This window comes from Amphiura filiformis, chromosome 1 (assembly GCF_039555335.1).
Source record: "Amphiura filiformis chromosome 1, Afil_fr2py, whole genome shotgun sequence".
NCBI classification, from domain to species: Eukaryota; Metazoa; Echinodermata; class Ophiuroidea; order Amphilepidida; family Amphiuridae; genus Amphiura; species Amphiura filiformis.
Genome location: NC_092628.1, coordinates 43,013,993 through 43,040,896, shown reverse-complemented (window position 1 = coordinate 43,040,896; position 26,904 = coordinate 43,013,993). Strand labels below are relative to the sequence as shown.

Here is a 26,904-nt window from a genome sequence, read left to right as displayed (position 1 = left end):
CTGAAATTCACGAGCTTCAAATTTTCAGTAACTAACAAAAGGTTAGAATAAAAGATTGGTCACACCTGGGAGACTACCACTTCAGAATAACAGTGACTTACAAAAACTGATACGGATACGGAAACAGAAACTGAAAAGATAAAACGACGGTTGCTACATAAAATCTGGTTGACAAAAGGGGGGCATGATGCACCCTAGGCTACACTATATTTCACACTATTCATTTGTCTGAGAATCATAGTAGGCCCACTTATCTATTTTAGTTGATTCGTTTTGATGATGAGATATAGGCCTATTGTTCATTTTGATTTAGGTCTACAATAGAGGTTTAATCAAAATGAAGTTCCGTTTTTATTGCTGACCGTTTTAAACAAACAAACAAACAAACAAACAAACAAACAAACAAACAAACAACTGAAACAAACAAACAACTTTTCCCTATTTATCACTTGCCAATACCTCGTTTATCCAGGCTAACCCACTCAAACGGGACATACATTCTACTTTGCTGTGCATCTGCCGCGCCTGGCGCTAACAGCACGGTGTTTACAACTGAGCTAACATTAACAGCACGGTGTTTACAACTGAGCTAAAAATAAATGAATTTATAGAAACGGCGGAATCGCAAAGGCAGTGGTAAATTTTTCCATCCGTTGATCAAATGGCGCGGCGCGGATGGCAACAAACCATTTTATTTTTCAGTTGTTAAGAACACATGATTAGGTAGGTATATTTACAGTCATAAGTTTTTGTAATCATGCATGATATAGGACAATGAATGAAAAGGCTCCCTGGATCTCAAACAAAGTCAAGAGATACCACAAACGTAAACAAAGGGCATACAACAAAGCCCGTAAAAGTAACAATGAGAGTGACTGGGACTCTTTTAAGGAAATAAGAAAGGACACACACCGGTTGACTAGAGCTACTCAAAGAAGTTATTTCAGGAACTTCTGTCTAGATTCCAAAAAACAGTTTTGGTCGTTTGTGAGAAATCTCCGTAGTGACACAACTGGTATCCATGCCTTAAAAGATCAAGGCTTATTGGTTTCAGATAACAAGAAGAAAGCTGATTTGTTGAACTCACAATTCAAGTCAGTCTTCACCAATGAGGACATGACCTCAATTCCAGATTTTGTCTCTCGGAATTTCCCACCAATTTCCAACATCACTTTGTCTGTTCATGGAGTTGAGAAGCTGCTTGAAAATTTGAACCCCAACAAAGCTTGTGGCCCAGGCAGGGTTTCCAAGCATTTTGAAAGAGCTCGCGCATGAAATTGCCCCAGCTTTATCGCTCATTTTCAATGCTCGCTTGATTCAGGTATGCTGCCCAGTGATTGGAAGCAGGCCAATATTACACCCATATTTAAAAAGGGAGAGCGTTCCAAAGCTTGTAATTATAGACCTGTGTCTCTCACATGTGTAGCTTGTAAATTAATTGAACACATACTGCATTCTCATGTAAGGTCGTGTGCCATGAATTGGGGGCCAAATGCGTTACATACTAAAAAATTCAACAATTTACATGTTTTTGTACTTAAACTGATCTAATTCATATTCTGTTCATCAAAACCCTATAAAATTATATATCACTGTAAAGCTTAGAGTACCAGGAATACACACATACAAACATTTGGTCAATATACAGGGTGCCACAAATGTCATATAGGGTGGTAAAGTTAAATTTTGGTTCAAAAAGTATACAATTTTGTTCCGCTCTTATTTACTAACATAAACACCTGGTCTGTTAAAACCTTTTTAGATGTGCTAATAACATTGTAGACTTTCAAAAAAAGCAAACTTGTAAAGATGAGTTATGTTGCCTAACTGAGATACAGGGTGTTCAAAAGTCGTACAAAATTTTTATGATTTTTATTATATTTTCAATCAAAACTTTTTTCCTTCATGCCCTACACAAAAACCAATGGCATATTTGAATTCCTCATCAAATTTCCTTCTAAGAAATGATAACTTTTACAGAAGTAGGGTAACTTATTCAAGAAATAGGACATTCAGAACATTTCAGAGCATAAATGCATGCTTAGTACAGTAACGTATAGGAAAAGCCTAGGATCCATGACACAGAATGCAGCACATTTACAACAAATTAAACTAGCTTAAAGTAAAATTGGTCACATTACCTACTAGACATAAATACCAAAACAATGGTACATAATCCATCTCAATACCTTGCTGGGTTATGAAGTTACAGTAAAAAATATATTTGAGAGTCACCAAAAAACAATATTCCCTATACTTTAACACATGCCTCATCCGTAGGCTCCTCATCCGTAGGCTCCGGCATCCCTGACTTAACATCCTTTGATTGGCAATATCTCACAAAGTACAAATAGTATGAAAGTTTTACTTTCCACAAATGTAGCCAGATAAATTAGCAAGAAAATAAGACCAAATCCAGTTCAGTACACCTATCCATTCTTGAGATCTGGGACAAAATGTTTGGGAAAAAATAAAAAAATGTAACACCGCCACCTTTTTCTATACCCCAATTCATGGCGCATGACCGTAATGAAATATATTGAAAAACACAAAATACTCAGCAATGCACAACACGGTTTCAGAAGTGGCCATTCCTGTGAGACCCAACTCATCCAGACCATACATGATTTTACCCTCTCACTTAACAACAGAACTCAAACAGATGCAATCATAATGGACTTCTCAAAAGCATTTGATACGGTACCCCATAATCGCTTGTTACTCAAATGTGCCCAATATGGTATTGATGGTAAAATCAATGAGTGGATCTCTGCATTTTTAAAAACCGTTTGCAGCGAATTCGTTGTAGGAGGAGATTGTTCTGAGTGGGCGAGGTAAAATCAGGCGTCCATAAAGGACTGTCTTGGGCCCACTGTTGTTTCTTTTATATATCAATGATTTACCTGAAAATCTCAATTCCACCGTGCGTCTCTTTGCCGACGATTGTGTTATTTATAGGAACGTCAACACTATTCAAGATACACAACTCCTCCAAAAAGATCTGGAGTCCCTTTCAAATTGGGAAAATTGTTGGCAAATGAGCTTTAACCCTAGCAAATGCTTTCTGCTCCGTATTCCTGGTTCCAGAACACCAATCATCAACAAATACAAACTGGGTAATTCAGTGCTTGAAGAAACAACAACACACAACTACCTAGGGGTAGACATTCAACAGGATTTAAAATGGAACACACACATCAACAGAATTACAGCAAAGGCTAGTAAAACCCTTGGGTTCGTGAGAAGGAATTTGGGCTCATGCACCAAAGAAACCAAAATGGCTGCATATACTGCCCTGGTAAGACCCACAGTGGAGTATTGTTCCGCCATTTGGGACCCACACACAAAAGAATTAATCCAAAAAGTAGGTAAAATTCAAAGAAGGGCAGCACGTATGGTGCACAATAATTATGACTGGAAGACTAGTGTAAATGAACTCATACGGGAGCTAGATTGGGACATGTTATCAACAAGGAGGAAGATAAATCGCTTATGTATTCTACAAAAAGCCATGGGGGACATCTAGCGCTGCCAGTCCAAAACTACCTGAACCCGGCACAGAGGATCACCAGAAGATCAAGTTCATCATCATACATTGAGTAGCACACACGTATCGACCCATTCAAATTTTCATTCGTGCCAAGAACAATTAAGGATTGGAACGATCTACCACCAGATATTACAAGCATTACAAACCCCAACCAGTTCAAAACAGCAACAAGCAACCTAATTAAAGCACAAGACTCCAACATCAAGGACTAAGCACAACACACGCGCACACCATTATTTCCTGCTCGTCTAGTTCCATAAGGGACGTTGTGCAGTATCACAAAGAAGAAAGAAGAAGAAGAAGAAAATACTAGGCGAAAATCATGAAAATGGTAAGCTTACGTTTTGTTTTACCGTTCAAACCCACCAAGGGTATACGTCGAACAACTGAACAACTATACTATCGTCCTATGACCTATAAAAGTTACCTGTTAGGCCAAGTAAAATAAAAAACATGTTTCACGTCCGGGTTTTTGAAAAAAAAAAAAGGAGGAAGAGGGGGCTTTTTATTTTTTATTTTTTATCGCAAAATCGATGTAAATACCCATAATTAGAGCTGTTTTTAGTGCCTGGAAAAAGGAGGAGGCCTCTTTTTATTTGTTGTTCTGAGAGATAGACCCCTCTAACCATCATAAAACCTTTAAAAGTGTTTCTTGTATATAGCAAGGCTATAGAAAGCATCTCTACTTCCTAGACATATTTTTTGAAAAGTTAAACTGAATTTCAAAAAATAAAAATAAAATTGAAGAAACCTCAAAAAACCAATCACAAAACGGGTTATAAATAAATAAGGCGCCCGTCGGAAATTTTGTACACGTCCATGATGACGTCATGCCCAGTGCCACGAGGTAGCCAGAGGCTTCGCTTTTCTGTGAAAGCGACCGAGTGGTATAAAGTCAGTTTCACACATGTGATTTATGGAGCATATCATAAAATCTCTGAGCACATCCACAGCGCATTTGACAGATAAAAATGACATTTGCAATCCTGAGCAACGGGATTCCATGAAATTGAAGATTATGTAAGTTATTCTACAGGATCGGTAATAATTAACAGCTGGTCTGCTGTATTTGAAGTTCATATTGAAGTTTGTAAGTTTGTGACTTTGTATGTTATGTGCAATATATATTAGAGGAAGCTTAAATTGGCACGCTTTCCTGCAATTTGTCTGTCGCTTACAAAAGTTATTTGGAGTTCAGGGCATGTCACACCGAGTGTGACGTGACCTCGCTGGGCATAACCCAAGGGGAACGTCAATCAATTATCAATCTCTTTATAGGAAGTCACCACTTGACTTTGATTAATCCGTGGTATCAAAAGCCAAAAGTACTTGAGTACCATCACCCACGGTCAGCTGACACTGGTCAGCAGATTTAAAAATAAATAAAAATACATTTAAAATGAAAAATAAATGAAAATGAATCATGATTTTAAAATAAATAAAAATACAGGAATTATATCAGTACTAGAGATTTATCATGTAAAATAATGAACAAATAAAGTCGTCATTTTAATAAATGACAAACTTATAAAATTAAAATCATGCTAGCAGTACCATTTATATGAATTCAAATTAATTGATCGTCAACTTTTCATCCCAGCTACATACACTTTGAAGTAATATCATTTATCATTAATAAATTTATAAAGTTTACTTCAAGGACTGTTAAATGTCAAAAATATAAATTTTTAATCATTTGCCATAAAATTATGTGGAATATTATATCGTGAATTTCAAAAATCCAAATTATTTGATATCAGAAGGACATTCTTTGTACTCAGAATGCAATAAAAATTTGATATGTCTGATGTGCTCTCATGACCCACAAAAATACTGTCCAAACATTGCTACCAGAGCACTTATGGTGCTTTTGAAAAAATAATGAGAGGCACTAAAGACAGTTTACCTTGGGTGCTTCATGCCATTGCATTGGTGCCCTCAAAATGAACACATTCTTTAGTATGTGATTACTTAAGTTGGTGCCCTAGCAGGTTTTAGCGGAATTGTGTAGGTGCACTCGCAAAAGGCAAAATAAACTGTTTCCCTATACACACATGTACCGTATTCTTTCCAATAAGCGCCCATGCCCCAATAAGCGCCCACCCAGGGTATTTCAATTTGCTAAAGGGTACCATTATACAGTGAAATAGATGGAGGACTGCAAGTCCTAGGTGTAAACTTGCAATACATTTTCTACATCAGAAAAGCTACTATAACGTCTGAGGACCCTTATGTAAAATCATCTCTAATAAACGCCCCTTATGGAAAAAATTAGGTAAACCAGGTAAAAATAAGTGCCCACCCAAAATGACTTTGTTAAGCACCCTGGGCGCTTATTGGAATGCATACGGTACCTTTTAAGTTACATGTATACCGGATTTTGTCAAACTTTTATCTTAATCTGTCAAACTTATCAATCTTAAATGTCAAAAATATCTTTTTATTTTACCTTAAAATGTATAGCACCATGGATGTTTCCCAAGTAGAAAGTGAATCCTCAAAAGTCCACCACCAGGACAAGGATGGTCCAGTCAACTCATCACTGGTTGAATTGGAAGCCCAGATGGCAAGCCTACTAAGTCTGCACAATGTCACATCAGATGTAACCTTCCCTACACCCGATATGTCATCAACGGATTATCAGTCAGCTGAGGACATGTACACTGTGCCTGATAGTAGTTATGTGTCTGTCATTAAATTCAATGGACAACCAATCCCACCACCAGTGGTATGTGTACACAATAGATTTTGTAATGTTTGTAAACTTTGATTTGTACCCAACAGGGCTTAGACAGTGTAAACAGCCTTGGTGTTCCGAGGAGGCAAAAGCCCAGTCACTTAGAATGTTATTCTGGTCACACTCTGAGTCTGTGCAATTAAAATTATGTGCACGATTCGACGCGGCGACCAGATAAATGCACACTTACGGTCACTACCAAACTTGAGGTGGACCAAAGAATAGTAGGCAGGAGGCTTTTGTTACTATGCCTGCAAAAAGCCTACTTATCTGCCATATTCATTCAGATCTGGTTTAAAGCATAAAATCTGACATACATGAAGAGTCAACTACATATCAGTATCAATCTTAATGGCTCACACTTGTCTGATTATATGTGTGTAGCACAGATTGTAACTTACCTGTCAGAATCAACAGGTCTGGTTATTTTTTTAAATAGTTTATTTTGTTCTACCATAAACTAAAAAAAAACAGTTTTGTTTAATGAGTACCTTAGGCAAGATTGATTTGCAATGCTTAAATTTACAACTGTGCGCACAGACAATTTATAAATCGTAATTACCAGCAGTAAAGTACCATATTCAAGCTCTGATCAGCAATAACACTTTTCTTTGTTTTAATTACTGAAACTATTTACACAGGAGGCATTGTCATTTGTACTAGTTAATCAAATTAATATTTTTCAATAAAATGTTCTTAATATTACAGCTAAGCCTGGCTTGCAGACTAGAAATGCAAGCTTACAAGGAGGAAGCTATAAAGAAAGAGCGAGATATAGCGGCAAGACGGCGACGCAAACTTCTTGACACAGTGCAAGATATTGTCGACAGATTTGAGGTGAGTGCTACTTGTAATAACCAGTGAACGTAGAAAAATCATCAACCTCAGGGTTAGAATGGCTTGTGTTCTTTTGATATAATATCAAAATAATTCAAATAACTATGGTACATAAACACGTATCCATACTGCCCCTCCATGACAAAAGGGCATTAATGATTCTTTTGACACAGGTATATATGATATCTAAAATACCCCAATTTTTAATCCCCAAACATAGTTTTAACCCTTCTGAAATTGGTTTACGTGTACAAGTCTGTAGGAGCAATCAACTGTTTTTGTCCATTATCTCAAAAAGATCAATATTGTCAGTTACATACATGTGTTCTTTTGTCATGGGGTGGCAGCATAGCATGCCAATCCTATATGGCTGTTGGTTCAAAACTAGTCTTGGAAGTGTGACATTGCTGCGAAATGCTCACAACCACTTTGATGATGTTACTTGCTTAGCACCCACTGACTTGACCTGTAGCCACTTGTCATGATAATCAATGCAGTTTTGTGATGAGAATCAATAGACCTGTGTAAACAAAATATTGAGATCAATCTTGCTTATAGCAATTTGTTTATCTGAATCATGAACTCCCAAATTCACAAACTTTTTTCAAAATTCTACATTTGCAGGTTACCAAACAAGAATCAAGGGAAAGCACCCCACGTGAAGTCGCCCCACGTGAAGAAAGCGAAACCCCAGATTTCACCCAGAGTATTAATAACGTCACACTGCCAGGATTAAGTGACACAGAAAAGTGGCACTACAATGAAGCAATAAAATCGATAGAGGACAAAGAACAAGAAGATAGGGAAACTTGTGAGAAGGAAGCCACAAGTATACTGCAAGAAATAGATAGTATGTTAGAAGCTAAAAGTGACGATAATGATGCAACGATTGAGGAAACCAATCCACCAGATAGTACCCACCACTTGAAATCCACCAAACCATCTTTGACTACACCTGAGACTAATGTTATTCCACCGTCAATATCAAGCAGTGCTAGTAGCAGTGAAGGAAGCGCCCTCAATAGGACTGTAATCGCTGCTGAGGATGGTGTTGATAATTACACCGATACAAATAGGACCAACATGGAACGGGACTTTAACCCACCATTTCAGAGTACCGCTATTGGATTCAGTAAACATCAAGAATCCGAAGAACATTCATTGGATAAAGAAGCATTCCTGTTTCACAATCATTTGAAAATGACAGATAATTTGAGAGAAAGCTGGGCTGAAAGCGAGTCCAATTTGAGTTATCTTGGTGAATACCGAGGTCTACCTACACCAATATCGTTTGTGAATCCCGACCTTGGTGTTACGCAAGAGCAGAGTACAACATCGCCAGAAGAGACAAACGATCAGTTTAGTGATGACAAACCTAGTAATAACCAAATCTCAACAACGGAGGATAAGGAGTTTTCAACTCTGAGTAGTGCCCATACTCTAAGTGGAACTCATTCAACACATGTCACTCTTGACACTGTAGGTCAGTCGTGTACACTGCCTCTAAGTCTATTCAGCAGCAGTAGTAATTCAACCCTCTGTGAAGTACATGATCCGTTTGCCTCTTACACAGATGGGGCCGCTCCATTCAATGGGACAGGGAGGAAGGTGGCGGGCTTGTCCGAGGGGCACCCGTTGGACAAGAATCAAGCAATACTGAAAGTGGTAGTGAGCCACAACTTGTAACTAGCAATAACAAAGAAGCGACAAATGTGTCAAAATCTTGTTATCAAGATGAAGAAACTCAATGCAAATCCGAAGGGGAGGGGACATCAACTGATGAATTTAAATCCCCGCCGAAACGTGTCCGTAGGAATTCGTACACATTAGATCACCCGTCACCAGCCTTGTTAGATGCTCAGGCTAGAAATGAGGCACCATACGCAAGTGATGAAGGGAGCCCTCAGGTGTTGGTAGATAAGCATCCCACAGTTCGTCGTAGCCTAGAACTAGGTGGTACTGATCAAACACTGATGGGAACTGCCAAGTCTGAAGTTGGAAGAGTGGACCAAAAGAGGGACAGTGGCTCAAGTGTACCTCCTGGAGATCAACAGAAAGGTAACGTAATGCTTGAATTTCAATTTTGAATTTTAAAACAACAAACTGATATAATTAACAACTTTTTTGTTGTGATTTTTTTGCACTGTGCCAATTTTGAACTGTTTCCCTTGTTTTTAAATTTGCGATTCTAAGTTTCCTTACATTAAGCGGTACTTCACAAAATGCAAAAAAGTGCAAAAAAATGCAATGGGCGTAGTACTCCCAGCTTGAAAATTGCCACTTTTACAGTATTTAGATAAGTTCATTGGTGGCCCACATCCATGAATAAATGTTTTTGTTGCAACTTACAAGCATATTATTCTCAGAACAGAAAATATGCTCCTTTTCCAAATCATTCAATTCAGTTTGATATGCTATTACTTTATTTAGACTGGCATGTAAAGATTAGTGTCCCAAATGGTTTTAAGAACAACTTGTACTAGATCTACATACCATATTTAGTCAAATAAACGCCACCGGGGGCGTTACATTGTCCCAAGGGGGGCGTTTATTCAAGGTCAATTTTAGAACGATAATTCCTGTTACAATCATTAGGTAAAGTAAAAACACACGCTAAAATGACGAGCTATGAACTAGAAACACTGACTTCTGGCTCACTTCCGGGTTTCTGATCTAGATTTTCGCCAATTATTGACGCTATTATCGACCATGTGCGCAACTTGGTAAGCTTACTACACAAGATAGCATGGAAATATCAGCATTTTTGAAACATCTTGGTTAAAAAAAGTGGTGGGGGCGTTTATTTGAGGGGGGGGGGGCGACTATTTGACGAAATACGGTAATAATGATTCATCGTCTTGTTTTGTATGTGTCACATAGAAGAACCGGTTTTGACTGAAGACAATCTTGTTCGTCTCCAACTAGAGCAGTTTGAACTGATGAGGAAACAATTGGAACAGAAACAGAGAGAACGACTTGAAGAAATGCTATTTACACAGCATCAGGTAGGCTCACACACAAAATGCAATGATCAGTGGCGGCGCTACAGGGGGGGGTTAGGGGGCCTTCCCCCTACCCCCCTCCCCACTTTTGAGGCAAAAACCCCAAAATTACGTAAATTTCCACAATTGCCCCTGAAATTCACTTTGCCCCCAATGCCCCCGAAAAAATTCCTGGTGCAACCACTGGAAATGATATTGGGGTAAGAGAAAGAGACTAGAAGAAATACTTACACATCACAGCATCAGGTATGCTTACACACATGAAATGCAGTGCTATATTTGGAGCAATGAGAATGTTCACACTATTTAATAATTGTAGCAGGTTAAGGGATCTGGAATGAGCATTTCGACAGTATTTTTTGTGGCACATGAGAGCACATAGACATATAGACATATCAAATTGCATTCTGAATACAAAGAATGTCTTTCTGATATCATATACATGTAATTTTCATTTTTGAAATTCACGATATAATACAAATTTTATGACAAATTATTAAAATTTGATATTTTTCACATTTTTGATATATAACAGTCCTCGAAGTGAATTTTATAAATCTAATGATATATTCTTTATAAAGTGTATGTAGCTGGGAGGAAAAGCCGAAGATCAATTGAAAATTTTGACATTTCATATTGAAGATATGGATTTTTTTCCCAAAAAGACCTAATTTTTTGTGGTGTTTTGGGAAAAAAAAATTCATATCTTCAATAGGAAAGGTCAAAATTTTCAATTGATCGTTGGCTTTTCATCCCACCTACATACACTTTAAGTATAAATCATCAGATTTATAAAGTTTACTTTGAGTACTGCTAAATATCAAAAATATCAATTTTTAATCATTTGCCATAAAATGTATTACATTGCGAATTTCAAAAAATCAAAATTATTTGATATCAGAAGGACATTCTTCATATTCAGAATGCAATTCGATATGTCTGATGTGCTCTAATGTCCCACAATAAATACTGTCCAAACGTTCATATCCCTTCCCTTAACAACATAATTTGATAGGTGGGTCCACTTGTGTATGTCACCGTAGGTCTAAGAAGGACACATCTATATCTTGAATTTATGAATAGATTCCTTCTTAACCTTCTGATGATTTAGTCAGCAGGGCGGTACACCGCAAATCACTAACTTTGTGTGGGTTGCACATTTACGGTGCAAGGGTGTCATTCTGCTTGTAGTTGCTTGATGAAGTACCTTTTCCCATGGAATTGAACATTATTTACTCCTTTCAGAATCGTAGAATCTGTGAGTTTTATAGGAGATTTTGAAATTGTTACAATTAATCACAGATGAAGTAGTCATTTGAATTAATACTGCTACCACTTTATATGTTTTATTATATATTATTTTACAGGAACAACTAGCACTGCAGAAAGAAATGGCATCACTAGAGCTGAGATTCAACCAGCAGGATGCATCCAAGATTTATTCCTCTGTATTTGGCATGGAAGAATCATCACAGGATGATGACCAACGACATGAAGAATCTCCAACTGAAATATTGGTGAAAGGTAAGAGAATACACAAAGGACAAGTGCAAGTTCCAAAGATATTTTTATCTTAGTATAAGAATGGTTTTTGGAGCGTTGGTTGTCTGTACTTGCATCCACAAGTGTTTGGAGTCAGTGGTTAATTATTCTGTTTTGGTCATGTGACCATTGGTGATGATATTGTCATAACTTCGCTTGCATTTTATCATTTTTATGATCCTCCGGATGAGCAAATCACAGGATAGACCTTTAAATGAGAAAGAAATGCTTATTTTTGTTACTTTTTCTTCTTTCAGCAAAACCAATGAAGCGTGGCAGTGACGCAACCAATCCCTCCCTAAGAGACAGCCTAGAAAATGCCTTCCCACCGCCAGTTCTCATACCCAACTCTCATTCTTCTCCTGCCATACACACTCACAGCTCACAACTCAGTACTATGAACACAAGCTATAGCAATGTATCAGAGACTGCTGATAACCGTAGCATGCCTTTTTACCTGGAGCGTTCACATGATAGGAGTATAGACTTGGATTATATGGATGTAGAGAGAAGTGCCTTAAATGCCTGGATGCCTGCTAGTGATGTGAGAAGGCAAAAGGTATGTTGTCATTTTAGGCCATTGCGATATTGAACAAAATATTGACATCAAGTAAACAAGTTTGATATTTTCACATGTAAGTCAAGACTGGATTTGAAAATATTATATTGGGTTCAAGAGCTACTTACACGTTCTGTCTGATTGTGTGAGTGATTGCCAATCTTGTTATCTGCCAAAAACAGTACATTTCTGACACTTAATTACAAATTTAAAGATGTTGTGTTGATTTCTACTGTCTAAGAGAGTACATTTTCATAAGAATGAAATACCAGTTCTGGGCTAACGAGGGTGAGAAGATGTTACAAGTCCTGAACACCAGTGAAAACAAGTCGGGTGCCGGTAAAACAAGCGGTGAAATGGGTGTAATTCTTCAGGATTTTTTTGTGGCCAAAATTTACGCAATTGTATTGATTTTGAGCCCGTTTTGGGTATTTTTAGCCCAATTTCATGCTGTCTTTCAGGTGTTTCTACTACTTTCAGGATATTTCACAAGCTTTAAATCCCATCTGTGTGTGTTGGTAAACAAATGGCATGAATAAATAGGGGGGAAAAGCGCATGCATGTGTGCACTGGCATAGCACATTATATCAACGTAATGCGTTGCTTGGCCAATCAAACTTTTAGCAAGTGCAGTGCCCGCTCGTCTATCTGCCCCGGCCTTTACCAATTTGTACGCAAGTAGAGCTTTTGCTTGTTGGACAAATAATAAACATAATCTTTCCACGTAAGGCAGCAACTTATCAATTTAAAATTATTTTTATTTTAATTAAAAGAGAAAAGTAGCTATTTTTCACTAACATTTGATTGATTGCATCAAAAATGCTCTCACCTACACCCATCGAATGTGTGTCATCAGCCCAGTCATCGGCCCTCGGACACACACACACAGGCATAGAGTTCTGCAGCAGCATGTTTTGTTGATATTAAATACTGTTTACTTCATTTGACAGTAACTAATCCATAAATTTGACAACTCAAATACAAAGGATATAAGTCACTGTAAGTTGGCAATCCTAATGTTATGCAATCAAGTTTACAACACTGTCAGCTACTGTCAGTCTTACAATGAGCAGAAGTCACTGACCAACCAACCAACCAACCATACCATTCAAGTACCAATATTGATTATCTCAAGTGGCCTGCTGCAATTAACCAGAAATGAACTGTATGATTTTCCTGTTATTTTGTAATAACAAAACCATGTTTTCCTTGATTTTGGTATGAAAATGAGCAAATAGAATTTAATGTCTTGTCAATTTGGAGTTATTAAGGGCAACTAAAACTGATATTAGGTAAATTTTATCTGTCTGGAATCTGTATTGCCTGTTCTGAGGGAATTATTATTAAATGCAATGTAAACAATTACAAAACCAACCATGGCTGATGTGGACATTGTGTAGTGTTTTTCAGTACCCTGTTTTCCATGGGTGACTGTAGGAACCCATGGATTCGATCCATGTAGCTCTCACCTTGGAGAACTCCATAAAGCTAAATTTTAATATTTGTAACATATCTGGTTTGAATTTGCAGATTTATTCTCCATCTATGCAAGCTAAGTTTGAACGTGTGTCAGCTGTAGTGAAGGGTTACCTTACTAGAAGACTAATGCAAACTCAGAAAGTACAAAGCATCATTAAAACTATAAGGGTAAGTTCAAAAGAAAATAATGAATTTCATGTGCAGTGGTTCCAATCTGATAAGAATCAGAGGAATGTGATTCTTGCCCAACTTTGTGGATACAGTCCAACCTCTCTTATCCGGACCTCTTTTATATAGATCTCTCTGTTATCCGGCTTTGAAATCTTAACAGGAATATGTGTTTTTGATGATTTTACACCTTAATTCCATGCTCTGAATGCTTAGAATGACATATCTATGTTTCATTTAAGCCATCTTTTAGTGTTTATTACCCCATGTTAAAACAATATTTTGTTGTCACAATTTCAGTACTTGGGCCAGTCAATGCAGTAATTCACTTATCCGGATTTTTCACTTATCCGGACAGTGCTTAGTCCCATCATGGCTGGATAAAAGAGGTTGGACTGTATTACTTCTTTTAGAACCATATTTATGTACCACCACTTACACATGCTGCTTGATATGGAACGTCTTGAAGTGAATTTTATATATATGCAGCATAGATGCATCATCTGGGTTTGAAATACAGAACCATTTGCAATTTCAATCAATTGATTATTTGATTAATTATGGTTGTGATTGGTTGGTGATGAGTGAATGAGCAATTATTATGATTGATTGATTTCTGTATTTTCAGGATACCGTATACTTTGTAGATGACTTCCAAGCAGAAACCCCAATCAAACAAGGCAGACTGACACTTCAAGATGTAGCACTAGCAGAAAGACTACTTTCACAGGTAAATGGTCATCTGGGTACCTCAATTTCATCATTATCAAAACTGGGTAGTAATGTGGATAATGTGGTTTTGTCAATAACATGCATGTTTAAACATTTGCGATACACACTTTTTAAGATGCCAGTTCATTTTGATTTTGCAATGGTCAAAATTTTGCCTTTGACCAGGAGTTCTCTCCCATCCTTGTCACTTGCACTCCCCATGTCAATATTTTGTTTGTTTTCTATTAAGTTTGTCATGCAACCCCAAATTGTCTGGCAAGTGCAAGAAGGTTGTGCCATTTTTGTCAAAATTTAGTTTTTGGTGGAATGTGAATCTTAAAAGCAATTGATTAATTTGTAATTAAAAATAATAAATAAGTAAAAAAACTGAAACATTAAAGTGCTTCTGTAAAATTACCAAAATGGTTCATATGATTTTCTTGCAAAAACATGCTGAAATGGGTTGTGATCCACAGGTTAAGAAGGCCTGTAGTGGATGCACTATTATTATTTATATCAGGCTTTTGAGCGATACAATAAAACTGTATATTGTACAATATTTGCAAAATACCCGGATGCAATACAATATTTGTTTAATATTGTACGCGTATCTCGTACGCGGCGCGTGTTACCATGGTGACGGCGCCAACACACGTCATGATACAACAGCACAACAATACAGACACCGTAACGGCTCACAGGAGATTTCGTACTGTATAAACAAGTAAAATCACAAACTTAATTCGCGGCAATTCTGGATGATGATAACCTTAGGAAATATAATCCATAACAAATAAACCTATAATAATTATTCCGAAATTGTTTTTGGAGAGAAAAGAGCAGAAAACAAGAAGGTCAAAAGGTAAGCTTACATTACAATACACATTGGTTAAACCCGGTGGCTAGGTAAGCTTAAGCTTTTCATTTTACCGCATAGCAAAAGCCTGATATAAATAATAATAATAATATTGAATGGCTTATTTTCGTGTGATACAAGAATATATTGCACTCGATAGAAAAATATTGCACGAGTCGAATTACACAGCCGTGACGTTAGTCACGGCTGTGTCTTTTTTCTTACAGGTTCTTTCTTTCTTCTTTCTTTCTTCTGTCAACCATTACATTTGCTCTAGCACTCACATGCTTACATCGATTTTGACCTAACTTGGTCACAATGATCATTGACCGTGCCCCTACATGTCACATGAAACTTGTTGGGTCAAACGTCACGTAGGGGTCACAGGGGTCAAAAACGTGATTTTAGCTCAAAATGCACCTTCTCCTACAAATTACGTAGGACAGAGACGCCACTTGCACACATGCATTGTAATTACCCAGTGTCTATAAGGTGTACACAGATTTGGGGTCAAAGGTCATTAAGGGGTCACTTCCGGTATAAAACGAAAAACCTTCAAAAATTTTTATTAGCTCAGTAAAACATGGGACAGTAACGGTATGTTCACATAGGATCTGCAGTCACCCAATGTATATGTGGTATTTTTTTTATTTGGGGTTAAAGCTCATTAAGGGGTCACTTCCGGTATAAAAAGAAATACCTTTAAAATGCATCTTCTTCCACAAATTATGTAGGACAGAGACGCCACTTGCACACATGCATTGTTATTACCCAGTGTCTATGGGGTGTACACAGATTTGGGGTCAAAGGTCATTAAGGGGTCACTTCCGGTATAAAACGAAATACCTGAAAAAATTTCTATTAGCTAAGAAAAATATAGGAGAGTGATGGTATGTTCACACATGAATTATGTCTACCCAATGTATATATGGTATTTTTTTATTTGGGGTCAAAGGTCATTAAGGGGTAATTTCCGTATAAAACAAAATACCTTTAAAATACATCTTCTCCCACAAATTACGTAGGACAGTGATGCCACTTGCACACATGCATTGTTATTACCCAGTGTCAATGGGGTGTACACAGATTTGGGGTCAAAGGTCATTAAGGGGTCACTTCCGGTATAAAACGAAATAACTTCAAAAACTTTATCAGCCAAGAAAAATATAGCACAGAGACGGTACATTCACACATGAATTGATGTTACTCAGTGTATACGTGGTATTTTTTTTTTTTTTTTAAAAGGTCATTAAGGTGTCACTTCCGGTCTGAGACAAAAACCTTCAAAATGCCCCTTCTGCCACAAATAACATGGCAAAGTGATGCCACGTGCACACATACATTGATATTAGCCAATATCTATGGGGTTTTCATATATTTTAGGGTCATTAAGGGGTCACAACACGGCTGTGTTCGTGGTCTTAGACCACAGCTAAGTCTAGTATATTCTTGTATCACACTCAAAGCCATTCAATATTATATAATTATTGTTCCCTTGTGTGACAATCCAATGTGGAAGATTTTCCATTGTGATATAGCATGGGAGAGTCCTTATCTCCCATTTTAAATCCTTTAATAAATAAACTTTGATATTATTGTGCAATTAATGAGAATGTTCAGTATAGGGGAGAGTTCGAAGTTTACCGTTTTCTAAAATCCATTTTCCGTGTTGTAATCCGTGTTGTAAAATTTGTAAATCTCTGTCATGAATAAAGCTTAAAATGTATAAACAATGATATTAATGTCACAATAAAGTGTTCAATATCGCGATCAATATGCTCTGATTGGAATATTCTCACGATAATAGGCCGACTATTACGATGTTTGGAGGGATATAGGGGTTCATACCTTGGTAATATACCTTTATTTCGGTATTATTAAACAGTACTTTTATCATAAAAATTGACATACACAATTAATTTTTTAAACATTTATTTCTCTTATCTTTTAACAATTTTTGTCACATCATACAAAAATGTCATTTTCCGTGTTGTACCTCCGATTCCGTGATTTTCTTCCGTTTTCCGTAAAACGGAAAACTTCGGACTCTAGTATAGAGCAAAATTATATAAACTTAAAAAAAAAACCCAAAGGAGTTTTATTCAATTTTTTTTTTTTTTTTTTAAATTCAGTTGTGATAATGTGCTATTCCAGTTGAAATCCATTCACCCTCTATGGAAGACATGACCTTAAACTTCCACACAGGGAGTGTGAATTTCAAATGGGACTACCTGAATGGATAACTCCTTTTGAAATTCACACTCCTTGTGTAGGAGATTAAGGTCATATCGTCCATAGGGGGGTGTATGAATGTTAAAGCCATATTATAACATTTGTTGAGGAGAATGCCCTCAAAAAAATTTTAAATTCTGGTTTTTACATGATTGTAATGTACTTTAGTCAATAAAGATACTCTGCAAAAATCAAGACTTTAGGTGCTGTAGTTTGTCAAAATCCGAGATTTTGAATAAAACGATGGATCCGGCGTTTTATTATTACGATGGAAATATTAGTCAAACACGTATGCACAGTACGTACACGGTGTGCGGGATACACATACACACACACCCAAAGGAACGTACCGTATTACAACCGCGGGAGTAACATGCATGGGCGCTAGTTGTAAATTCCAATTTTCTATGCTTTACTTCACTTGTTCGGCTCAAAATTAAAAGGGTACATATCTGACAGTAAAAGCTAACATTTTATGGAAAATAAATACTAATTTATTTTTACAGAAATGCTGTAATATGGCTTTAACTGGAATACTAGTAGCCCAATGATATTACAAATCTAAACTTTTTTTTATGTTCTAACTTCTAGCTAAGTGCTGCACGTAATGAGTTGTATGACACATTCCAAACAATGCCTGTAAGAGATAGAATGGCCATTATAGCCCAGTCTAGAATACTACAACAACAGGAACTACGCAAGACGTATGAAAAGGTAATGAATGGAAAACTATACCAGTTTTGGACAAATATTACAAATTAATGTAATTATACCCTTGATTGTAAGCTTAACATTTTAATGAGCCTGTATGTGGAATGCAATAACCAGTCTTTAGAACCCTCCAAGGAATTAAGCCAAAAAATTGATTTCTTGATTCTTTTTTTTTTCATACACCGTGAAAAGCAAATACCCAGTTTTGTTCAGATTTGGTGCCAAAAGCCTCCGTTCTGCATCTTTGCAGCATCCACATTTCACTTCTTCATGTTCTTATGGCTTTTCTTACTAATTAATAATGTATTCTTTATCTGCATTTTCCATTTTATAACATTGATGTGAATTGAGATGACAGCAAATAAACTTAACTTGAATACACTTGACATACAATCTTTATCGGCTTATAATTGGTGAAAAATATTCATTTTTTGTTGTTTCGCGTGTCAGTAAAGTCCCAACTTACATAAATTCACAAACGCGTGTGCCACTCAAGCATTATGCACCGCACAACTAGCATGAGTGCTGCACTCAATTGCGTGCATGCCATTCTATATCAATATACGATGTTATGAATCTCATTTTTTTCGCCAATTATAAGCTGAACAGATTTTGTGTAGTACACTACATTGAATGGTGTGGAAAGACATTCCATATGGGCCATATAGGTGACTGTGATGTGAACTTGTGTTGATAGAACATTAGTCATATTTTATTCCAGTTGTAATATGTTTTGTTTGTAGAGTCCTGATGATTATTCTAGCAGTAGAAATACCCCAGTAGAGACCAAACCATTATCAACAGCCACCTTGAAAGCATTAGAAAGGAAAAACAAAGCCAAGTAAGTCATCAGTGTATGTCATGGCTTCCCAAATTATGCATTTCTTTAAGGGGTTGCAGACCTTGACTGAAAGGAGGGGGGGGGGGTGGTGGTGACAACTGTTGGGTGATTATAGAAGGGTTTCACCTCCTTGAAGAGAAATTGGCATGCATAGGTTACCTGCAGCTGTTGCCTCTCATCACCATTCATCAAAGTGCATTGTACTATTTACAGTGAAAGTCTGCTTCCAAATTTGAACAGATTGCGCAAATAAGCAGGCGGACACAAAGGTAAAACTGTTTCGCCATGTGACAACATTATTTTGCATTATGCTGTGTAGTCTCATTAAATTAGGGTCAAATAAAACAAAAGTTTGGAAAGCCCTGGATTATGTAATGTGATCAGGCAGAATGAGTTGTATATCGAGACAAATTTGCCCAATAAACAAGCAGTCTGCAAAATAATTTGAAATAAGATTGTTGGAAGATTTATTTGTACCACTGAGACCATCATATTTAGGAAAAGATTGGGATACCCCTACATATGAAAAATGTTGTACCTAGTGAGTAAGTGCATATTCCTGAATCATATCTATTCATTGAGCATGTATGCAATGTTCCACAATCCTTCTAGGAGTGGTTTATTTTGAATAGAAATTTAGTGAATTTGTTTTCATTGTTTTGCTAAGTTTAATGCATTGAGCATTGTACATCATTACTAGTATTGGGAAATTTGAGTGTGCTCAGTGTCATACCAGGCTCGGCATTTAGCCTCTCCTGGTGTGACACTTTGTGTGTGATAATTTCCCATGCCATACCTGTACATCACACATTAATAATATCCATTGCAGATAATATTAAAGAGAATGCAGTTCTGGGTAAACCTTATCAAATGAGTTTTTGGGTTTCACCCTTTTCTTCTATACAACATTTTTACCTTTCAGAAAACTTGAGGATATAGTGATGAATGCAACTAAACAGCCTGCTAGGACAACCAACCAAAGACCAATGAAGAGACCAAAGAGTGTTGGTGGCAATAGGTGAGAAATTAAAAAACAAATACTCCTACACAAAACTTATGTCAAGGAAAAATACAAAAAATTTGCAGCGCTCACTTTTTTGTTTTTGTATATTTCAAGAATATCCCTCTCCACCAGATATGGATGAAAGATGTATTTGGATTAGGTCCTCTATGGGTTCTGGGTATGATAGAGGGATGCCCTAGAATTGGAATCTGATTCTGATTCTCAAGTTTTTGACGATGATTGAGTTTCTGAATGTGGTGGTAAAACATTGTGCCTTATGGTTAATTTTGCGCCTTCAGCAATGCAATCCATCTCACAGTTTGGTCTTAATAGTAATAGGAAATTTTCTTTCCTGAAGGCACCATGTAAACAATGCCTAGAAAAGTTGCCTTTTTGCGTTGTAAAAGGAAGTGGAACAGGATCAATTACAAGTTGACATTGTCCATGGTAGCAGACAATCAGGGATGTAGAAACCTGATTTCTTCCTCACAAGCAATGTTTTTGTTTTCTCCCAGTTCTTTTCATCTCATTTTGCATCATTTCCCCACTCGCCCCTCTTTCTGCATCCATGACAGACAATGAGCGGTTCTGAAATACCGTATTTCGTCAAATAGTCGCCCCCAAGATGTTTAAAAAATGCCGATATTTCCATGCTATCTTGTGTAGTAAGCTTACCAAGTTGCTCACATGGTCGATAATAGCGTCACTTTTTGGCGAAAATCTCGATTGGAAACCCGGAAGTGAAGCAGAAGTCAGTGTTTCTAGTTCATAGTTCGTCATTTTAGTGTGAATTTTAATTTTACCTAATGATTTTAACAGGAATTATCGTTCTAAAATTGACCTTGAATAAACGCCTCTTGGGAAAATGTAACGCCCCTGGGGCGTTTATTTGACTAAATACGGTATATGGATACAAAACGAGTGTTGAAAAATTGTTTCAGATTTTCTTTGAAGTGAAAAATCTTTTTGTTTGACTTTTCAGTTTCAAGTTGTATTTCTAGTTTTACTATTATATTTCTTTAGTAAGAAGTTTCATTTATCACCAATTTATGCACTACTTAGTTCTGTTATTAGACTGTGAGGAAAAATCTTCTTACACACATTTCCTTGTTGATCTCATTGATGCTCAATCTATTTTGTATTCACCATTTTCCACTTATTTGTTCTTATATAATGTGTATTTTTTAGTTTGGTTAAAAAAATTCTCTTATTTTTTTGTTTCTCTTTCAGTTCAGTTTTGATATGTACATGTAAAGAGGCAATTTGAAAGTACACATGGATTTAAATGTGTGATAAATTTGGCAAAAAATGCCATTAAGTATTACTCCCTGAACAGATTTGATCATGACTCACCTCCTTTTTCAACCAAATCGATGGTAATAACTCTTGTAGTGAGGGATCAACATTTAACCACAAATTGCCTCAGGCAAAACTCTTTTCCTGGGAACTAAATACTACACAAGGTCATTTTATGTAACTCACTGACCCATCTATGTCATACATTGCCTCTAGCCGTAATGACAGCCTGGTGACCTGGTCACCTCATTGACAGATACTAACCTCATGAGGGAATTTAAGTTGTGATCAATTCTGTTCAGGCAGTGAAACCTAATGCATCGAAACAGTAGAATTATTTGCACATAGTGTTACTGAATTGCCTCTATATAAGTGCTACTAATATCTTTCTTGCTTTTTGACTGTGACTGTTTGTCCTTTGACAGAATTTTGAGGCCTATTCAAGGAAACCAGTCTCCACCAAGTCCTGTAGGTGCTCCTTTCAGGTATAACCATTTGTAAAAATCACTTACTATTTTCCGATAAGGAGCATTTTGCATTGAACTGATAACTGATCTCTTTCCCAGTGACATCATGGTGATTAATGAATAAATGTTAAAAACTGTTTAATATGTACAACAACATCCAACATTTAGGGTTAAAAAGACAAAACAACCAATGTTTCGGGAGCGAAACATAATACATCGAAATTAAATTAATGAATATTCAGAATATTTGAGATTAAAATGGCATGTGTGATTGCATGCAGGTATATGGTGGTGAATCCTCCACACTTGGTTGTCATACACCAAATACATAAATGGGTAATTTGGAGCCATACGGTAAAAATTGGTTAATAAGCATATGTGCTTACTAACAAGTTGCTCTGACAAGAACAAATTTTTATGGTAGTGTTAAACTTTTTTATTTATTTTTTTATTTTTATTTATTAAAAATTTTTGTGTTACAGATATTTGTATTAGAAGAAAATAAATGAAAAAGTGTAACAAACTACCTTAAAAATTTGTTCTTGTCCAAGCAACTCATTGATAGGCACATATATATGCTTATTAAGGATTTTTTACGATATGTGGGTACTGGACTAATTATTGATTTCAGTTATGTCTTTACTGGTCTTATGGGGAAAAGATTGATACTATCATGGGTACCTTCGTTACATGTAACCATTTCCTATTCCACATCTTGTTCCTAAGCCTAACCATTACTCATTTCAGAAATTGAAAAGACTTGTTGGAAGCTCATGTCAAACATTTGACAAAAGTGTGTAATATGCGTTACTAACTTTATGTTTCTATGCGAGTCTTTGGAATTTCTGAATTGCGCACAATTTCATTCCATTCTTTACCTAACAGTTTTCATGCCTGCTCACCTTAACACAGTTTGTAAGCTTTTTGTATCCTAAGTGAAATGTTGTGCCTTTAAAATAATGGAAATGATTGTAGGTTTTCCTATTTCTAATCCAATAAATTAGTACTCACTGTGGACATTTCAAAGTCTAGCAGACTCCTTAGGAGTCTCTTATATTTTTATACCCATCTATAATTTCTCCAAGACATGTACATCATATCCCAGAAGGAGTCTGCTAGACTTTGAAACATCCACAGTGAGAACTACTTTATTGGATTAGAAATAGGAAAATCTACAATCATGTTTCAACTACAATCCTGATGAAAATGTTCAGTAATGGAAATGATATATGTGACCGTACACCACGAATGAGCCGTAAATGTCCTCAATTGTATTCTGAGTTACAGTGTAAAATGGGCATGAAGGTCATATTCATAGGTATTTCAATTTGGTGCTACGTGTATCTCATTAAATGAGGTACACGTAGCACCAAATTGAGGTACCTATGAATACGACCTTCATGCCCATTTTACACTGTAACTCGGAATACAATTGAGGACATTTACGGCTCATTCGTGGTGTACGGTCACATATTGAAAATGGTTTAAGGCAATACCATGGTAGTGGGCAATACCATGGTAGTGGTATTTTGTGGGAACAAGCAATTCACCCTTTTTGTATGTGACATCATGCTTGAGCCATTGTTGTAAATCTGGTTCAAAAGTAACATGGAATTTTGACTGAAGTTGATCCCCAGCATTGAGCACATGGGTTTAGATTTAGGAAGGTGCCAGGATCTTCTAATATTAAAAGGAGCAGTGTGAAACCTGACACACATATTGTGATCAAGCAAAATGAGTTGGATGTTTGGAATATTGATTTTGAGATATAGCAAATGATAGTATTCAACTTCCCTTGTATTTTATTGTTCTGAACAACACTAAAATGGCTATATCTCTGGAAGTCTAATTATGATCATGAGGATGGGGTTTTCAGCAAAATAAAGCTCTGAGAATAGCTCATGTAATGAGATAGAAAACTGAATTTTGATTTTGATAGACATCAGACTCATTTAGCATGATTGCATCACTCTGAAACCTGTGGCTCTCTGTGCAGACCCAGTGTAGTTTACTGGCTTCTCAAAAGGACAAACAACTCAATCTCTGTAATTGTAGAGGATTTAGCTATATCATTTTTAGACAAGGGCTACTATCCCAGCTAACACAAAACCTTTTACAGAAAACGTTTTAAAGTCGGATTATATAAAGGATTTAAAACATTTCAATAACATTTAGAAAATATTTATGAAAACTTAATGCAAAACATTCTAACATTAAGTGGTGACAAAATATTTTGGCAAAATGTTTGCCAAAAACATTCTGCAATAACATTTTGACAGCATTTTTAAAATGTTGTTGCAGTATTTTTTCATATAAAACGTTTTTAAAATGTTTTCATGACCTTTATATAACCTGACATTTATTATTAAATCAATTTGACCAAACCAAAACTTGTTTATAATGTTTAATATCATTTTTTGTGTTTGCTGCGTACCTCTTCTGATATCATAAAGTAACCATGATGAAAAGTACGATCAATTGTATCTATTTTAATTTGAAATGATGAGATACAATATATGTATATTGATATTGTTAATATTGTTCATTTCAGTTTTCCCATTTCAACTGCTAAAGAAGCTCCAAAACCAAAAGCAGTGATTCACAGACACACTGGAACTAACAAAACCATGAAAAACAAGAGTAAAACGTCAGCAAACACAACCAGTAATGCAACAACAGCAACAGGGAAGAAACCCAAGAGTGTGAGGAGATCCTTATATCCTACAACTACAGGAACAACAAGAGGACCAGCTAAGAGCAATGCTAGATCAAAAGCGACTAGAAACACTGTGCTCAACAAGAAATGATTTAATAACGCTACTTTGTAATGGGAGATATAACGGATTTCAGATTACAACTGTGACTTACATATTTCTATGCGTATTCATGTTTTCACATGGTCAGATATAAGCTTTTGTAACTCCTGTTGTGAGGTTCCAGACATTCTGGATAGGACCTATTGAAGTGCTTGGATGTGTGAAACATTCCAATTGTGAAAACTGGATATATTTATGCCTATATACATTTGTTCGCTTCAAGTTTGGTAGTGACATGAATGCTTTCTCATGGTTGTGCTGCAAGCATGCTGACAAATTGCCCTTGTATGTGTGCGTGTACGTTCACCACACTCACTGGTCGATTTGATACTGATCAGCGAAATATGCACATTTATGTTGCTATCTAACTTCTTGAAGTGAGCCAAATGAGTGAGTAGGAACTATGCTTTGCTTTATGGCTGAAAATAAAGTATAACATTATATTATTCCTACAAAGTTGTGATTTAGAATGATTCCAACAAAATTGTATTCAAGGGTATTATAATATGTGCCTTGTGATTTAAAAGTGCATTCAGAAGTTTAATAGGCTTTGGGGAATGAATGATTGCTTGTTTACACATACTTGGGGTATAATACACTAAGCCAAAAAAGAAACTTATAATTTTTCACCAGGCCATATCTTAAAATCCTGTCCATCAAAATTAACCAAAATTACACACAAAATTGCCTCAATACTCTACTCTAAACACATGTCAGTAACCAATCAGTTGACCAAATGACACAACAGCAAAATGCACTGATATGGAACAACTTCCTGGACCACATTCACAGCCCTATTGGCACCCAGCAAGAGAAATCTGTGAGAATGGCATCTTGAATCACAGGTCACAGCAACCAATTTTAACAACATTAAGTTAAAAACATTAAAGAGAGTCAAAACAAACTTACCAGGATCATCATGTCACATGTCCAAACAAATAATGAAATCCTTTAGTAACGAGAAGCATGGGGCAATCTTCCCCAGGATATCATCAGAAACTTGGTTGGAAGCATGAGATCAGGTGCACAGCATGCGTGCACGCGCACGGTGGACATACCCGTTACTAATGGACTTCATTATTTTGTTTGGACATGTGACATGATGATCCTGGTGATTCAAGATGCCGTTCTCATAGATTTCGTTTGTTGGATGCCAATAGGGCTGTGAATGTGGTCCAGGAAGCTGTTCCATATCAGTGCATTTTGCTATTGTGTCAGTTGGACAACTGCTTGATTAATGACATGTGTTTAGGGTAGAGTATTGAGGCAATACTGTGTGTAATTTTGGTTAATTTTGATGGACAGGATTTTAAGATATGACCTTGTGAAAAATTATAAGTTTCTTTTTTGGCTTAGTGTATTAGCATGCATGATTGGTCAAGAACTGCCTTAGTGTGCATGATCAAGAATGATTCTGAACAGAATTAGGCCAGAGCTAGACAAGCACCTGCATACCAATCAGAATGGCTTTAGAGTTGGGAGAAAAACAATTGCGCACATACTTGTGGCCTTAGAACATACATGTTTGAAACAAAACTGCAAAGAGGTTAATGTAGGAGATTTTGCTTTAAAGATGTTCAGGGGCCAATGACACATAGGAGGCTTTTTCTGCACAATGACGACATTAAAATCAAACTCTTGAAATTAGAGTTCAATAAAAATTAACAAGGGTCCGTAGATTATTGAATATTATGCTTTAGCAATGTTATGTAACATATAAAAGTATGTGCTACGTATTCCCAGATGTAAGTCACGGAAAATCTGTCTGAACTTGCTGCTATCTTGTTCAGGTATGGAGGAAAATGTGTGGGTGGGTATTCATGCTTTCTGATGTATTCAGGGCTAATCCCTGTTTGTGTGTGTTATATTTTAGGTGTTTTTATAAACACATTGAGGTGTGATGTACTGCATATCACAGAAAGATATTTATCACATTAGGTATCTACACGTAGAAGCGTGGGAAGAAATGCAGATTTGATTTCATTTTTTTGTGTGTGCTTGAATTTTCCTCCATGGCTGATGGCCCTTATACATGTATATATTATTTATTGATGTATTCTTCATGAAATGAATGAAGCATTAAAATACTTAAAATTG

The 26,904-nt window shown here is 36.4% G+C and overlaps 1 protein-coding gene across 1 annotated transcript; it reads left to right on the top strand.

Annotated features, from left to right (window-relative positions):
• Positions 1–609: 609 nt before the first annotated feature.
• LOC140147318 (uncharacterized) lies at positions 610–26,904 on the top strand. The gene is given in 15 exon segments (XM_072169098.1): positions 610–723; positions 6,014–6,278; positions 6,996–7,124; positions 7,749–8,771; positions 8,774–9,182; positions 10,005–10,129; positions 11,494–11,650; positions 11,926–12,227; positions 13,758–13,874; positions 14,503–14,604; positions 18,265–18,387; positions 19,128–19,225; positions 20,148–20,243; positions 21,950–22,009; positions 24,543–26,904. Coding segments are annotated over 15 exon segments (3,270 nt in total). The 5' UTR covers positions 610–715; the 3' UTR covers positions 24,799–26,904.